The 18,161-nt window shown below is 45.8% G+C and overlaps 1 protein-coding gene across 1 annotated transcript; it reads left to right on the top strand.

Annotated features, from left to right (window-relative positions):
* Positions 1–6,188: 6,188 nt before the first annotated feature.
* TAL2 (TAL bHLH transcription factor 2) lies at positions 6,189–17,729 on the top strand. The gene is made up of 2 exons (XM_042028140.1): positions 6,189–6,498; positions 14,901–17,729. The coding sequence occupies exon 2, from the start codon at positions 14,911–14,913 to the stop codon at positions 15,271–15,273; it is 363 nt and encodes a 120-aa protein (XP_041884074.1). The 5' UTR covers positions 6,189–6,498; positions 14,901–14,910; the 3' UTR covers positions 15,274–17,729.
* The last annotated feature ends 432 nt before the right edge of the window (positions 17,730–18,161 follow it).

Raw genomic sequence — 18,161 nt, 5'->3', positions numbered from 1 at the left:
CTGCCTTGGCCAAGCAGTGGGAGACACCAGCAAACCAAAGGTCAGGAGTGAGTGCTGCCTGTGCATGAACAGTACCTTGGTGCTGGGCTGGGGAGGGCAATGCTGGTGTGTTCCTGGAGGCCAGCACTTTGCCCAAGGATGGTGTGCTGGAAGAGCCTTCCTTGGAGCATGGAAGTGTTTGAGCAATGCTCCCAGGCACATGGTGTGACTCTTGGGGACAGTGTTGTGCAGGGCCAGGAGTTGGCCTGATGATCCTTGAGGGTGCCTTCCAACTCAGCTTATTCTGTGATTCCTGCCTGTTACTTTGCATTTGTAATTTGTTGTGAGTTTGTTATTCACAGTGGAAAGTCCAGCACCACAAACAAGGTTTGGTTGAGAGAGGCTGCCACCAGCCTGGGCTCAGCTCCTGAGCACAGTAACCAAACTGAAGGAAGGGACAGGTTACCAAAAACAATCTGTGCCTGCAAAGCCTGGACTTGTATTGCCCAAAACCTGCTTTAGTGCAGACAAGGTTATCACCTCCTCTGGCTCTGGGTTTGGTACAGGCTTGTGTCTTCCTGAAACACTGGTCAGGAGCCCAGGCAGTCACACCAGTACCTTCTTCAAGTTTGACAGTTTCACAGAACATGGCTTATGGCTCTCACTTGGTCTCTGAGGCTGTCACATTTTTCCTCCAGGGAGAACCAATGGTATTTTTTTTTGCCAACTGGAGTAGAAAGCTGGAGAAGGCAAAAGAGGTCAGTTGCAACTAAAAGAGAGGAGCTGAGAGCTTGTTAATTCTCTGTGTGCCCATCAAAAACGACCCAGAAAATCAAGCTGAGCTACATTTGTGCTAAGGTACTCCTGGATTAATGCAATTTGTTTGTGACAAGGATGGGGCTGCCTCTGCTCTGGCAGATACAACCAGGGCTTTGCACTGGGCTTTTGGTACTCACAGATGGCCAAGAGAAGTTGCCCCCCAGTCCTTTTCCACTGCTGAACACACATCCTGATATTTATGTCTTGTTCACTCAGGGCAGGCAAAGCTGTCTCGAGGGCTGTTTAAAATTTGTACAAACAAGGTTCATATCCTGCAGGTTTGATGGATCCAGCAGGTCACAGGGCATGTCTTGGTTTCATGGGCTCAGGTGACAGACACGGCTGGGGTGGGGACACATCAATGTGTACAGGTAGGACTTCACTGGTGTAAATGGAGCTGCTTCCCTGTGCTGGGGTGTGAAAGGCTGGGACATCAGCTCTGCAGGAATGATACTCATGGTCAGGTGGGGAATGGACACCCTGGTCCAAACCATTAGGAGCTTCTGCCTGACCTTGAAAAATTATTTTGAAAATGCAGGTGGTCAGATAAACATCCTGCACAGCTCTCAGCTGGAGGAATTTTGTCAAAAATTCGTGTTCCTTTCTCTGTCTGCTGTTGGCTTTCTGTAGAGGCAGTGGAAAGTAAGGGGGTGTTTAGCATGGTCATGTGATGGAATTCAGGTGAATTAAAAGAGTAATGGGGTGATACCTGCATGCTGCAAATCAGTACTGTTCTGTAGTAACTGACGAAAGTTCATCACTTTGCACCAGCTGAGCTTCTGAAATAACAGAAAGGTACTTAAAAACAGTGGAAACAAGGCTGTTGAAAATGAAATTTGAAACGATACCATCTCCCCCACCATCCAGGCAGCAATATGGGCATATGTTCATAATTCAGCAAAATACTAGGATGGAATAACTTTAAAAGCAAAGGAAGAAAGCTACCTTTAAGAGTCAGAATAGTGAGTACATCTGTTTTTTCTATCTGAAATGGACTGTGTGATCATAATGAGCTCCTGAAAGGCTGGGTTTATTGGAAAGTCCCTTTGCACACACATGCACTGCTGGTCCTGCAAGAGGAGCAGCCTCAAGCACCAAACAAGGGACCTCTGCTTTGAGGGATTTCAACCTCAGCTATTCCCATGCAGCAACATGCACTAAGAGATGCTAGACAGATCAGAGCAAATTCCCTTCTTTCTTACAAGAGTTCACCTCAAACAACAAGCTACGGGGTTCCAAAGACTTGCACATGAAGGAAGAGGACTTGCCAGACTGTGGAAAATCCTAGAGATTCCCAACATATCGAATCCGGATGGCTGGGGGTTGAGGGTTTTGCCTGAAGTCATACTGGAAATTAAACCTCTTGGTCTCTTGACAACTTTTTCTCATTAGTTTTAAGTTTGTTGTAGAAGGTGCACCTATGGCAAAGACCTTTGGGGCCTTCAGTCTGGTCAGAAAGGTTTTCTTAAACTCAACTCCATATTTCTTTGAATATTCTTTCTTTTGAGTGATGCTGATGTGGTTGTCTTATTGCTGCATGCTACCTGGCTGAGCTCCACATTGCGTGTCCCTGAAAGTGGCAGCTGCTATCCTTTCAGATGCCTGCCTTGTTTTCCTCTATTTTAGGTGATTTCCAAGAACTTTTAATGTTGAGGTGCATCTGTGTCAAGTGGAAAATGAGCTGTTTGTCTCTCCCCTTGCTCCTAGTGAAAAGGTTTAGAGGCACACTAGGTTTTCAGTCTCTTTTATTCTAATGTGGCTAAACATTTTCTTCAATGCTATCAGCAAGTTTCAGCATTAAAAAGGAGAAGATTTTTGGCTTCTGGAATTAAGCCAGAAAGTGTGGCCAGAATTTAAAGCACCCCCTGATGTGTTTTGTTAACGCTAATAAGAGATTCAAAATGCTACGAAAAAGCTTCAGATGATGAAAGTTTAATATTTCAAGCAGTCTGCATGCAGCTGGTATTCTGAACCTCAAGCATCCTCCTCCAGCTCAATATTCTCAAAATCCATTAATCTAAATTATGATTTTAAAGGTCAGGAGCCCAGATGTGTGTAATTGTTTCTTATTGTTCCCATATGTAGAGCATGGCTCTGAACTCACAGTGATAACACAGCTGTGCATTTGCAGCCTCTCGCTGTCCTTTTCCTGCCCATCACTCTCTGTGAGCTGCTTTCATCAGGCTCACCTGGGTCACATCACAAAGCAGAAAAAATTACTTGAATCCAGGCCCATCCTTTGAAATCTCTGCTCATATTTAGGCAGGATTCTCTGCTATATCCTGGTCACTTGCAAGAAAGAGTCTTACTAGAGAAAGACAGAGTTTGAGGTCTGGCCCAGTGTGAACCATAAACATTTGTTTGCACATCTGACCATCGCTCTGTCTTGGAAAGGCTTCTCTTCGTCCTAGAAGTTGTGTAGCAGGATAAAGCCTTTTGCTCCTGCTGGCATACCACACAGTCCCCTATGCCAGAAACAGCTCTTCTTCCTTTTAGGAAGAGGAACAACGAGGGTTATGCCCCTAGGATGTTTCAGGGGCTGGAATGTTAATCCTGGCATGCCGAATTTCAAAAAGAGACCCAGTTTTGAGACATTCACACTTTGCAGCCACCCACATGTTCTTGACCTCTTCAAAGTGGCCAACTCTCAAGTGTCCCACTTCACAGAGCCACATGTGGAAGTGCAGTTGCATAAGAACAGTGCAGCCAGTGCTACTTCATCCAGGTCAAGCAGTTCCTGGTGCAGAAGTGAGGTGGGTGAAATAACCTGCTAATATCACACCTTACAAAATGCATTTGGCATCCCCTTCAATTTTCATGAACTGGTAACGGGTGGCTGCTGAAAACCAGACCTGTTGCAGGTAAAGAATTGCCCCAGACTCCAGGGAAACTGTCAGGATGTATCCCAGCAGAAATTTTTGTGAGGAGGAGCAAGCCCAGGGAGCAATGTTGCTTCCACAGCTCTTGCTCCTGGCTGAGCTGTACTATCCTGGCAACTACGGGTTGATCTGTGGAAAAGTAATGCCAGTGCTGCAGGGATGGATTGGTAATGTGCTCCCCCTGCTGCCAGGTCGCTGACAAGTATGGAGAGGGAGATGAATGAAACTGGTGTGGTTCATGGGTGCCAAGTAATCACAGCTCAATAGGAAGCTTTATAAAGACACAGTGAAGCAGACTCTGACGTATGACCCCTCCAGAGCATTTTTACAGGGTGAAAAAGACCCTTGAAGTTGGTGTAAAAGTCAGCAACACTGTGCCATCTCATCAGCATTCCCAGTGCTGGCTCTGCACCTGGGACCTCCTGCCCAGGCCTGGCAGTGGGTCCTGGAGTGCCCCAGCAGTGCAGGACAAAGTGCTGTTGTGTTTGCATGCTCTCCTGCATGGATGCATGAGTGGGAATGAAAAGCAGTCCATCCTGCCCCACTCCCTGCAAGGAAAGAAGCTTTGCTGACTGTGTGTTTTTTAGTGCTTTGTCTGGCCAGGTTTGGAAAGCTCTAGGCAGTGAAGTATCCAAGCAGTTAGGGATCAAGAGCTTCAGCTCCCTTCCCTTTCTGGACCTACAAGCCCCCTTCCCTACTCCTGCCTGCTAGGCTGGAGCATCCCGGGGCAGATTTTGGGTACATAATGGGTTGGAGGAAGTAACAGAGAGGAGGGGCACTCTCCAACTCTCCAATGTAAATTACATGGAAATTAGGCTTCTGTGAGGCCAAAGGCCCCTCCGGAATAGGGCCTTTAGTTAACATAACACTTGTGCTAAATGAAGCGGTTGACACAGCTTTCAGGCTGTAGTGCCACTGTTAATTTACCGTGTGAAAGGGCTGAACCTTCAGTCGAGTTCTGCAGGGAACAGCTCTGCCCCGGCAGGGACCCGAGGCTCATTCTCTCCGGAGAGCAACCGCATCATTCCACTCCTAGCTTATTAATATTCATGGTGCAATCCTGTTAACCGAAACATTCTCAGTGCTTTAAAAACCCAGTAGGTGAGCACTGCTGAACCATCTCGCTGTTTGGGGTGATCTGGCCTGGGTACTAGCTGAGCTTTCCTGGGACTTGGCAGAGGGAAGTGGTGGAGTGTGCCTAAAGCTGGCTTATCCTGGGTGCAGAGCTTTTCCCGCCCCATGAAAGTAGGGTGATGAGCTGGAGCTTCTCCTTCCCTATCCCGTGTTCCCCTTTATATCCCCAGCATACTTCCTGTTGCACCAGGGCATAAGTACGTATCTTGCTCTTGTTCTCTCTATTTGCTCTGATGTGCATCCAAAACAAACTCCCAGCACTTAATGGAGACGTGGATGGAGGAGCAGAAAGGATTGTATCGGTCCCAAAGGATCTGTATTAAACCTAAGCTGGTCCGTGCCTGGGGCGATTTTGCGACTATTTTCATAGAAACGAAGACTGATTTGGGTTGGAAGAGACATTTAAAGGCCACCTTGTCCAACCTCCCTGCATTGAGCAGGGACATCTTTAATCCTACCAGGTTGCTCAGTGCCCCATCCAAAGTGACTGTGAGTGTTTCCAGGGATGGGGCATCTACCACATCTCTGGGCAGCCTGTGCCAGTGTTTGACCGATGAATACATTGTTACCCAGGGAAAGGGCGAGGCTGGATGGACCGGTCTCTGTCATGGACACAGACACATGATGGGAATGGGGTTATTCTGCAGGTTTTGGGTTTTGCACTCAGATGTCACCTTGCTTGCCTGTTGTCCTTCAGCAGAGAAGAAGCTTTGGGGACACCCCAGCAGTAGAGGAAGAAGCCTGTGTTTCGCTGACCTTACCTTAGCCATGGGGGTGTGGAGCTGACTCACCTTTGCTGTAAAGCATGAGTTAAACCTTCAGTGCACTGTGCCCTGAAGTGAAGGGCAGGCTGGAAGAGGTGTGAATTCACACCTGTGGCCTCCTGCTGATATAGAGTGAGGCAGAGGGGCAGCCAGGGCTTGGAGCAGCACCGGGACAGCAGCAGCTGTTGCTGTCCTCTGGCTGCAGAAGGTGCCAGCAGTGACTCCAAGTGAGAGGGAGATTCCACCAAAGCAGGGAGTGCAGGATCCACTTGTCTGCACATGGTCACCCCCCCAAATGCACCTCACATCCTGTCAGAGCAGAGCAGGAGCCTCCTCCTGGTTGGGAGTGCAATAAATACTCCAGCCTGTTCCTCAGTTCTGAGTCATGCTAGAGAGGGCTTTTGAAAGAGCCAGCTCTGTCTCTGGAAACACTGACAAGCTCAGATTTGGATAAATAAGTAAAATTAAAAAAAAAAAATCTCCTCAAACAGAAGAGGAAACAGAGTGGAAAATTACATTATTGCTAATGCTGGTTTCATCCTTTCCTGCCAAAGTTCACCTGACTTAAGCCATAGTCACTTAACTAAGTGACTAAAGCTGGTAAGGATGGTTCTAGCTACCACCCCATACCAGCTCCAGAAAAGGGCAGGGGGCATGTGGTGAGCGGAGAAAAGGCAAGACAGAGAGAGAATCTCCTGGGAGATGCAAAACGAGCTCCCTGGATTGCCAGGACTAGTGGTGACACGCGCCAGACAAAGGACCTGCTACTCTATAAATGAGGCAGCCGGGACCGGCGCTAAGCTGACTCCAGCAAGAGCAAGCTCTGTGGCCAGGCACTGGAAAAGCAGTCGGGAAAGAAACATAGGAAGCATCTGATCTTGCTGCCTGTTCACCAGGTTTCCAGAGGCACAAGTACCAGAAAAGTAAGTGACAACGGCCTCTTCTCTTTACAGCTATCCTCCCCTCTTTCGTGCTGATCTTGCAACTTTCTTAGGAATGCCAAAGTTTCCCCTCAGAGCAGGGAATATCCTTAAAAGAAGGGATTTCTGCAGTAGCCTTTTACCAGTTTGCTGGATTTTCATTTCTTATTGTGGCACCTCTGGCTCTTGTCATCAAAAATTTAAGAGTAAGGCACCTCATCTGACAAACAGCCACTTACAGCTGGCTGCACTTCGTCAAGTGAAGACACAGTTTGTACCTGAACTTTCCAAATTCCTAGCATCTGCAGAGATTCAGTGAGTTGGACCTTACCAGAAGAAAATATTGATTCGTTTTAGTGCTTTTGAGAGAAATGTTGGTGGTGACACGTGGAGGAAACTAAAGTGATTTTAATTACGGTTCTTAACTATTCCTACTATTCCTATTTTATTACATCATAGCTGCATAATTAAACACTAGGCAAACTCATTTATAGCACTGCAAAGTGCTGTAAATCAGAGCTATTGCACTGGTGCAAAAGGATTAGACAGAGCATCATAGACTCCCTGAGTTAAGGACTAAAACTTAACTGAATTCTCCAATGCTGTTTGTTATTTAAAACAAATTCCTTGCAAAAGTACAAATAATCATGTACTAATTAGTCTTATGCTGTATGCTTATTCACTAGACTGTGTGAAAATTCACTGACAGTGTCAACAGGTAAAGGTGTAAGGAATCAGTTTTAAATTCCAATCCCCACATATTTAAAAGTATCTCCATACTTTACAGGTCAGCTGTGCTACAGCTGATGCATATGTAAAATACATAAGAATTTGAATTTTCCTCAGTTCAACAGTGCACTTAGGAGGAAAAGCTTAGCAACTGTTTTTTAATTTCACTTCTACTGTTAAATATTAGTAACTCTCAGATTTGTGACAAAGCTTTTGAAACTGACAATCTAAAACCCGTTTCTATTTCCAGCCTTCTGCATAAAACTATTTGCCAGAGAAAGTGAATAAACAGCAAAACACGCATGTTTCCTGAAGTAGTTGTCTCTATCCTTCCTGATTTCCTTGTAACTTTACAGGACAATATTTCATTTTCAGAATCTTTTTCCATCATGCATTTCTATATTATTTTACACAGACACAAAAAAACCCCCAAACCAACCAAAAACAAAAACAAAAAACCAACTAAACGAACAAACAACCACAAAGATAACCAACCAGATTAAAAAACCTAAAATAAATGCAGCTTGTTTTTACTGTCTGTTTACATAAATCTTTATGGTAGTTGTGATATGAGTAGATGAAAATGAAGTGCTCAGTATGCCAGGCAGGAAACTTGTGGACTAAACACAGGTGGCTGAGGCAGGGATGAGTTTTGTGCTGCTGTTTCTCTCAGGAGCAGCCCCACAGAGATCGGTGGCAAGACATTCAGGGAAAAACAGGGTTGTGCTCCTTGTCTTGCAGTTTGCATCCCACTTTTGGAAGCTGTGTTTTGCCGTGGTGGCCACGTTTCTCTGCTCATGGTGACCTCTGGTCTTAGGCACAGCAGGCACTGGTGTGACCCAAGGTGGTCAGCAGCCTGGTTTGAGGTCTGGCAGGAAGACAGGGCTCTGCACCGGATGCTCTCAGACCTTCAGTCTTGCTTTGCCTGCAGTCACAGATTTGCTACCAGCCTCAGAGCAGACCTGGACAGAAAGCAAAAGCAAATATTGTTTGGGGGCCACATCCAAGCATAACAAATAATCTACCTTTCCCCTGATGCAAATGTCCTTTGCAGACCTGGATTTTGTCCTCTCTGTTCCCAACTTCTCTAACAGTGTGAGCTGCTGCAGACTGCTCTCTGCTGAGCTGTAAGACATGCAGCACTTGGTCCCACTCCTCGCTTACATTCTCCTTCCAGGAAGGAGGACGTGGACATAGGCAGGGCAAATGGTTTCTGCCATTCACAGCTGCCCTCCTGCCTCGTTGTGGCAGAGAGAGGGAGGCAGGAATGAATGATGCAATGAGGTGGGAGAAATATCAGTGTGGAACAGGGGGGAACAAAAAAAAGAGACCTGAAGAACTCCTGGAACAGAACCAAATTGTTTTTCTTCTCTGTGTTTACCTTAAAACATGGGGAGAGTGTCTGTATGTAGTACTTGGGCTGTTAATTTGCAGAGACTCTTGTTAAAGGAAACCCACAGGAACTGCCATTCAGGCCAGAGAAGCAGTTTTCCAAGAGAGACTCTGAGATTCTCTGGAACAGAAAATAACACAAATGCAACTTTAGCAAATAAAGGCTAAACCTCCTGGCAAAGTGCTCCTTTCTCAGCTTAGCAAGCTGTCATGCCCCTGCTAATGCACTGGAACTCCATTTAGCAAAAGCTGTTGCAGCCCATGAGTGGGTTCTTTATTTTTTTGGTGTAGAGATTTTTTTGGTATAGTTCATCTTTCTGCAAAGCACCATAAAACATACTGAGCAGAAGGGAGCCACATGAAAAAATCAACAACAACAGGAAACCCCCAAATCCAAAAAAAGTCCACTCCCATGCACAGAGTAAACCTTTTCTTGAGCTACGTCTTTAAGGCTATTGTCAACTTCTCGGCCACATACTTTGTGCTCTCCCAAATCCCATCTGGGTGGCAGCCCATTGCTTTGCAGATCTTCCTTTCCCAAGGCAGGCCTAGAGGCCATGATGCCACAGTGTGCAGAGTCTGCAGACAAGGCTGATTTCTCACAAAGCAGAGAGCTGTTCTCTGCCAAAGACCTGCACCCTCCAGGAGGGCAACTGGATTACAAAGCTCAGAAGCCCAGGGGCAGTTCTGGGTCAGGTGAAAGACCTTTCTCTTGAAACTGGGATCGCATGCAGTATAGTAACCCCAAACATGAAAGCTGACTGAATCCTGAGACCTTCACACAGCTGCTTTTGAAGACTCCAGTGATTTCCTTTTCCTAAAGGTTCAGTGAGAGCACAAGTGTGGCTGTGAGAGTTTCTGTAAATGCTGCCCTTAGACAGGAGGGCTCCCAGAAGCAGAGATTCTACTATGTGCATTTTGTCCTAGATTTACAGGCTCTAAAAAAGGTAAATCACCGTGTCAGCGTGGGCTGGTTTTTATAGTGCTTTTGCTGCTCTGCTGTACTGCGTACCGCAATATGATTGTCGGATAACACTCCCAACAGAGGCATGAGGCAGAGATAGGAGCCCTTGTTTACTCCTGAAGTAGTTCCTCTTCCCACACCTTGTTTGAAATAAAATGAAGTTCATGGATAGTGCTAGGAATCACACTGGGAACGCAGGGAGAGGCTCTTCTCATTCATTACACCAGCACTGAAAGACTGGGCCATCCTGTGTTCATGTCTGCTCTAACACACAAATGCTCACACACACATTCAGTAATTTTTTCCACGAACTTTGCAGCGGTTTAAAAGCAGGAGGGAAAAGAAGGTGCAGGGGGAAAAAAAAAAAAAAGAAGGAATTTGCCTGATGCATGGCAGGGAAACATGGACAGAAGCTCAACTCCCTGGTTGCCAGCCTAGCATCCACTCTCAGATTCAGAGATCTCTCTGTGTCCTTGTCCAGCAACGCACCTGTGGGATTTCAGGTGGGAGGCACTTTGGAAAAGGTACTGAGATACAGGGAGGCAGCAATGGGGAGAGTGAGCTGAGGAAAGCTGGGACGGGAGAGCCTGTACCTAGAGGTGAGCTGCTCCTCTTGCAATCCATCAAGCTGGGGTGAACTGTCCCCTCTGTCCTTTCTTCCCCTCCCAACCCAAAGAAAGACCCTGAAATCCAAGCAGCCATACAGCAAACAGTGCATGGCTAAGCTGCAAGGAGTGAGTTTGTTCCTCCTAGGGAATGGGGAAAAAAAATAGTCACATGTTAGCCATAGGTAGTGCTTTGTCTTGTGACAGCAATGCTCAGTCTTGCCCTCTGCATGAAGCTGAGTGCCACGCTCTGAGGCTTGTGTGAAAATGTAGAGGGAAACTGTGAGTTTCCCCTTTCTCCTCTTGCCCAGATCACAGGGATGCAAAGCGAACAAAGCACAGCAGAAAGAGTGATAGCTGGGGAACCTTTGCTCCCCACGGCAGATCGTGCTCACAAGCACCTGCCTGGTAGAGGAAACAGGCACCATCTGCTCTTCTGTTGCCATTTACTTAAGGGCTGGGGGGACTTTACAAAATCCAGTGCAATGTGTTAAATAACCAATTTTAGCAGGCACTGGGTTTCCCCTGTGGAGTGATGGTGCAGCACCACAGGTTTACTAGAAGCACTCCAATTCTAGGTGGCAGCAGGCATCTGCTGTCTGATTAAGATTTGCAGGAGTAGGTCTCCAGTGGCCAGTTTCAACATGGATTTAACTTCATCGAGGTCAGAGGTATAACTTGAGGGAGGAACTTCCTTGTCCAAGATCTTTAGTTAATAGCATCCTGCTAATTATGACTGAGTGCCGGGCTCCCGGCGAGTCCCCTGCCAACCCTCAGACATTAACCGCTGGCTCGGGGGCCATTTGCTGGGGAATGTCTGGCAGAGATGAGCTTTGTGCCTAAGCTGCTCTGCTGCTGCCGCTGCTGCCGCTGCCTGAATTGCCTGAAAGGCTTTTGCATGGAGAGGCTGTGAGAACTGCTGCTAGGTAGAGATCCTCATCTCTTCTGCGGTTCAGTCTTTTGTCTGGCGACATTCGTGGCTGCACTAAAAATAGCCAGTATTCCGCCCACCACACATTTTTATATTTTTCAAGTGGGTAGGCAGGGGGTGGAAGGACCTTCAGTTGTCTGTTTGGTGGGCGGTGGTGGCTTGTTTTTCCTTTGTTTTTTTCTCTTTCTGGTTGTTGGAGCAGATTCACTGGGGTTGTTTCTTTGCACAATTCTCTTCACATGTTGCAGCTGTGCACCTTAGCTCATGAAACTGCATTTAGCTCCTACTTCTGGACATGCCTCCTTGAGCTGAGTTAAATCCTTTCCTCAGTGCAAAATTTTGTCCTTAAAAGTAATTCCTCCAGTGAAAATGGTGTAAACTTCCAGATTTACATTGCTGAGAGCAGAATTAATCCTCTTGAATCTAAGATGCTATCTTCCTGGGTTTTTAATTGTCATCTAAATGTGGGGTTGTTAATACGTGGTTAGGGAAGGTGAGCAGAAGGTACAGAGTCCAAACCTGCAGGTTAGTGCAATAAATCTGTAGATTATATGTACAATCAGGTGACTTCTGCACAGACTTAAAACAGACCAGTGGGATACAAACTGCACACAACCACTAGATGACATGTATTCTATACAGTGCATCAGAGAAAGCTTAAAAATACATTGCTCAGATGTGCAAAATTAGCAAAGACCTGAAGTTGCAAATAACATGTTGAAAGACAAGTTTGGTGAGAAAGGTTGGAGAGAAGGAAGGAAAAGAAGGAAGGGAACGAGACAGAAGAAATGGAAATCAGATCCCTTGCCAGCAAACTGGCTGCATTTTAACTAGAAGGTGCTGTGGTTGCAGAGAACTCGAGGGATGTGTAGGTGACTAGAGGAAAAAAGCTACGGTGAAAAATTACAGTTACTGCAGGATTGGACCAGGATAACTTTTTTTCTATGTTTCTAACTGAAACTCCAAGCACAACAACAGGAAACCCACACCAGTAAAGACAAAAAGGAGAGGAATTTAAGGTGGAGAGATGTACGGAGGTGTCTTACAAAGCTCCCCATAGAGCTATCACTGCAAGAGGAGGCACTGGGAAAGGAAAGGAGCTGCTGTTTGCAGATCTCGAATAAATGTCAGAAATACAAACACACGTTTTTGAAGTGTAAAGCAGGAGCTGTTCTCACAAAGGCATCTGTTTGCTGACAAGGCTTATGACCACAAACGTAGCATTGTCCTTTCCAGAGGCATGAGTAGAGAGACAAAGAAAGCACAGCCTGAAGGAGTAGGCTGGGTTTATTTTTCCACCAATAACACCACTAACAGGACAAGAGGGCATGTTCACAGCACCAGGGCTGGGTGTTAACCTGCTTTCCTGGAGTATTGTGCTGGGGACTGTCTGCAGCAGGAGGATGACAAGAAACAGACTCTCTCTTGGTATTTGTAGCTGAGATGTAAACAGGTATCCAGCAAACATTGACCCACATGGCAGAATTACAGCACAGAGCTCCGAAGACCTGGCAAAATACAGTCCAGTCAACCAATTAGAAGAAAAAAGGAAGCCCAAATAACTTTCCCTATGTTACAAAAAATAAATATCTTTGTACACAGATAAGTATGTCTTCAGAAGAAAAAAAAAAAGAAAAAAATCAAACAACATAAACACCAAAACAGAAGACAGAAAGAAGCAGGTGGCATTGTGAATTTCACACGGATCTGAGCAGCTGCTTGGAAGAATAAATCTGTAAAGGCAAAAGTTTTGCCTTGGGCACTGAACACACTGCAGTACAGAGGAGCACTGGAAGGCTGTGTTTAAAATCTGTACCACTGACGTGGCAGTGTTCTTGCCAAAAAGGTACATGCAACATGCTTGAGGTAGGTGCAAAGTACCAAGCAGATTTGTTCCCACAGCACGAACCAAAAATGATACACAGAGTAGGAGAACAATTTTTTTAAAAAAGAATAAAAAGAGAGATACAATCCCCATTTGAATCAAGCAATGAGTCTTAATGTAAGTCTATAAAAGACACGAAAAACTTTCAGCAACCTGAAATACGAGGGTTTGTTTTTTAAAAGAGCCTTTCATGAAGCAAGGCCATTTTGATGAGACAATTTTCTCATCCCCTAAAGGTATGACAGTAATTTCAGTATTCCACCAAAATAGAAATATGTTAGCAGTGTAAAGGCCAGGGCCAAGAGGAGCCTGTGAGGTATTGCCAGCGTGAGGAGCCATTTACAGTGTACAGGGGTGTGCCTGTACCAGCTGCATCCCTGACCATAGGTCTCTGAACACAGCTGTGACAGGATTTATAGTGCTGCAGCTGTGTTCCCCTGGCAGCTGGTAATCCATGCTGGACTGGAACTTGAAGGAGCTGGGCAGAAACTTCCCTGCCTTGGCTCCCTGACAGGACATCCCAATTAAACTGTGAGTCACATTTGTGTTTCTTTATTCCCATGGACTTTTACCGTGTATTTTGGTGAACCCCGGATGTCTTGCATGGTGTGAGGCTGCTTCAGATGGAAGCAGGATCACAGTTGGGCTGTCATCCCAAAGTTTCCTCTTCCTGTGGATGAAGGATGCTGTTCCCTCTGCTCCCCACTCCCCTTTACAGGACTACTGTAAAGAAGGGTTTGCCAATGAGTATAAAAAGCTGAGCTTTTCACATGCATTAGAGGGTAAGTGGAAACATTTGTCCTTTAGTCTCTTGGCTGTGGATAGCTGTTCCCTGCTCCAGCTGTCTGTGTGCCATTGGCATAGAGAGCTGCTTCAGAAATGGAGCAATCAGTGTCTCCTCCAGGGCTATGGGAGAGAAGGGAAGACACTTTCCCATGGTGGTGGGAGAGGGGTTGGGGCAACACAAAGAACTTTTGGCAGTCTTTCTGGTAAATGGCATTTAAAATCACTGTGCACCCCTTGCCTCAGTACTGTTCTTTGCCAGGTCTGCTCTGGGCACAGGGCTCCCTTTGCTTGGCTCTGTGAAGGTAGACAGGGAACAACTGGGGAGAGGTTTTGTCTGGAATGCCAGCATGTTTTGTAGGAATCACACTTTCTCTCATGCACTTATGACATTTGTGGCTTAGTCTTGGCACTTCTCAGAGGCTAAAGCAGAAGCCAGACTGAAAAGTCTCTGACACCAGCAGTGAGCAGCCAGTGTGGGCTGGGCACAGAACCAGACTGGTGCTTCCTTGGAGAAGGGAAATAACCTCCTGAAATAACCACAGCCACACATGTCTATGGTGTTACCTGGCTGCTCATTGAAGGCCCATGGTGAAGGTCCACTTGGCTTCGTTTCAGCCAGGAATCACCAAGCTAGGGCCAGCTAGGAGCAGATTCCAGGAAGGTGTGAAATGAGGTGTGGATATGTTCTGCGCTGGCTCTGCCTGCCTTCCCCCATAAAAAGTGCCTGTGTGGCTCTCACACAGCCTGGTGGGATGACAAATGCATTGTCTGTTGGGAATTCTGTTGCAGGGGAACTCTGAGGAACCTGGAGAAGCTGGGCTTGTAGCAGCACCAAATGCTTGTATATGGAAATTAAACTCCTTTATTTCCTTTGTGAAGTTCTTACTGAACTCTGGCATCAGGTTGCCTCTCCAATACTTATGATGACTTTAGAGTGACTCTGTGAAGGACATGCAGGACAAGAGTGCCAGCCACAAAGAGTAAAAATTAGAAGCCTAACACCACCACTCTGTGCTTACCACTTGCCTGGAGGGTACAGTGCCCCTAAAAAAAGCAGCCTGTGTGAAAGCCAGGGGTATCCAGCATTCACTCACCATCTCCTTTGCTTTGCAGCACCTTAAGAATGACAAGAAAGATCTTCACCAACACCAGGGAGAGGTGGAGGCAGCAAAATGTCAACAGCGCCTTTGCCAAGCTGAGGAAACTCATTCCCACTCACCCACCAGACAAAAAACTGAGCAAGAACGAGACACTCCGGTTGGCCATGAGATACATCAACTTCCTTGTCAAGGTCCTGGGAGAGCCAGGCCTCCAGCAGACAGCAGTGGCACCTCGGGGCAGCATCCTGGGGTTCTTCCAGCAAGCCCCACACTTGCAGAGCATGGAAGAGCTGACACTGATTGAAAACTGTGGTGTCTCCTGTCCCAGCATGAGCAGCAATATAGCAGAGTGTTGGTCAGAGTCATCATCCCCTAGCAGACAGTGAGATGTGCAGTCTTGGTGTTAGTGTGATAGTCCCTCTCTCCTGGCAGAATCTGTGGGTTGCTCCTCTGTGTATTGTGATTATTTATTTATATTTATCGCTATTTTATTTGCATTTTTATTTAATAGGATAGGAAGTCCTTGGTCGTGCAAAAAACCTGGAAGTCCAGACGGAGAACTTGTGGTCTCTGGGAGCTTGGAAGGACATACTGCTGTCATGGCAGAGTCCAAGCCAAAAGAGTCTTCTGCCTGGATCTCCTCCATAAATCAGGGCATAGAAATTCATTCAGTGTTTCTGACAGGGAAAGAGATTATTCTCCCATGCTATTTCAAGGAAACATTATTGAGATGAAGAATTATGACAGCACCACAAAATTTGTCCACAACAGACATCTGGCCTCAGAAGTAAAAGATTTTGAGAGATGTGATATTTGACAGAGTCCTCTACCAGTTGTTCTACGGGCTAATTGCACTCACTCTTGAACTTGTGAATCTTATTTCTAGCTTGAGTCTTTTGTTTAAAAAGTCCTAGTCCTTGAACCTGGCTGCATCTTTCTTCATCAGACTGGACAGATCCCTTGTGTCAGAGGAAAGCACATTAAATAAAATTAAATGTTAGGTTAAAGCAAAAAGTGCCAATTTAAAGTGACAAAATACATTGTCATAGATGAGTTTCAGTGGGTTCAATAGGCAAAGTAAATCTCCTCCATAGCAGTGACAGTGTGAATGCGAAGGAAGATGGTCAGCTATGCCCCAGCTACCTTAAAAGCCCATCAAAGAGGTTGGTGGCTCAATGCCTTTGTTCTCCTGTAGGAGCTGTAGCAATGCTTTGGGAGGGAGGTGCTGCTTTGGGAGGGAGGTCCCAGGACAAAGGCCTCAGTGATACGCTGTGAAAACCTTTGTGGACAAGCCTATGTCCATGGTTATGCCTGCCATACCTTGCTGACTGCCCTTAAACTCCCTGATTTCACCTGCTCTAGCTGAGGCTCTCCCACCTGGATACTATTCCCAAATGGCCCAACAGAGCAACCACAAAGAAACTGGTGTAAATATCTTCCATTTGTGAGTTATTTCCCTGTAGGAAAAACACCAACCACCATGCTGTAGGTGTTTAGCTGACAAGCGGGATGAAAAGAGGCTTCATGAAAGTGGCCACTGTGGGTTATTGTTGCCCACAAAGAAATCAATTTTAATTTCCTGCCTGAGTTACAACCTGTGCCTGCCAAGGCCTGGTCTGCTCCTGTGAGTTACGAGCAGCCTAGAGGAGCAGAGAAAATGTCACCAGCTTTAAGTAGAATGGCTTTCTGGTGAGATCCTGCTCCCACTGACACAAGTCCCTCTTGATTTCCATGTGGACCAAGGTACATGTCAAGGCTTAGAAAAGACAGTTGTTTACAACTGGTGAAGAAATGTAGCTCCCTTAGGGCAAGGCATGTCCCTGGGCTGTTTCTGTTTGTTCATGAGACAAAGAGGTGCTTTCAGAAAGCAGAACTAGGGTTTGTGCATGCAACATGTACGGTCCTTCTGCATGAGGGGATTTGGCACCTGAAGCTGAGCTGCACCAAAGAAGCCAGGGCTGGCTCCTGCTATGGGAATGTCAAGCTGTCCTCAGCACTGACAAAAGCCAAGGTCTGACAAGAACACAGCTCACCCCATCCAGCACTGGTGCTGTAAGGTACAGGCATGCCAGTGGATAGATTCTGGCCAAAAGAAGGAAAGAAAAGAAGCGGAAAGGGTTCATGTTGATTTGATTTAGTTTCTGAACACTGCTAATAGTCAGTTTGCTAATCCCTGGGTTTGTCAGCTGTCAGGACTGCCCGGGGGAGCAGCTGAGTGGAAAGGCACTGAGAGCCCTTCCCATGGTTTGCTTCTCCCGACCTCGGCCCACCTTAATGTGACTAAATGGAGCCACAGCCTCTTCTGCACAGCACCTCAAATGTAATGAGCCACGTTCTCCTCCCAGCTTTCCGCTGGCTTGCTGGAGTTGCAGCAGGACAGATTAGCCTAAGTAAATCAGAGCACTTACTGCTGAGGCGTGGTGGTGCTATTGGGTCTATCAGTCCTTGCTATCCTAGGAAACACACATCACCAAGGCAAGGAAAAACATCTTGTGAGCAGCTGTCATACTGGGAAGGGGAAAGAAAACCTGGCAATTTTGTAACATAACATGCTTGTTGTATTTTCTATGCTAAAAAACTTCCCTTCTTGTTACTGCTTTGGTTCATATCACCGCTTTCTTTGATCTCCTTTCAGTACAGGGGCTCCCTACTGCCACATTCAGCAAGTATTTCACTAGATCTCTCTACCAAAGATTTCTTTTTTTTGGTCAAGTTTCTTCTTTGTGTTTTGGGGATTTCTTATCTGTGTGATCATGAACAAATACGGTGCAACTGATAACACTGTGCTATATGATGTTATTCAACACCTAATATATTCCAAATAAATAATTTAAGAAACTAATCTTTGTCTTTCTAAACTTCTCTAAAATTGCATTTTACATTTGCATACCACTTGGTAGAGAATCCCAAAAACATTGGGATGTAATTTCCAGCAGAGGATTCTTCTACTATCTCTTATGCAAGACTCTTGATGGTAGAAACAACATTATCAAATGATGAAAAATGACAGCAGATCTTTTTTTAATACAATTTCTTGCAATTTTGGGTCGTATATCTATTTGCATCTACATGCTAGGAAGATTTTGACCAGCCCTTGAAAAAGATAGAGAACTAAAATTTCATTATGCAACATTATTATTTATCTCTTCCAAACATTCGCAATTCAAAAGATTTTAATCAACCTCATTTTAAAAAGCATAAGACACTCTGAAGAATTAATTTAGAGTCCATTGTTATCTGGAGGTGTTCAGATAGGCACAACATAAAGATTCAA

This window comes from Corvus kubaryi, unplaced genomic scaffold (assembly GCF_017639235.1).
Source record: "Corvus kubaryi isolate FWS band 111438036 unplaced genomic scaffold, C.kubaryi_AGA036_p1.0 37302, whole genome shotgun sequence".
NCBI lineage: Eukaryota > Metazoa > Chordata > Aves > Passeriformes > Corvidae > Corvus > Corvus kubaryi.
The sequence above is the reverse complement of the archived record's forward strand: the minus strand, read 5'-3'. Positions and strand labels throughout refer to the sequence as shown.

What these genes read in the sequence shown, in the direction of transcription:
- TAL2 (XM_042028140.1), top strand. Translation starts at nt 14,911, where the DNA reads ATGACAAGAAAGATCTTCACCAACACCAGGGAGAGGTGGAGGCAGCAA.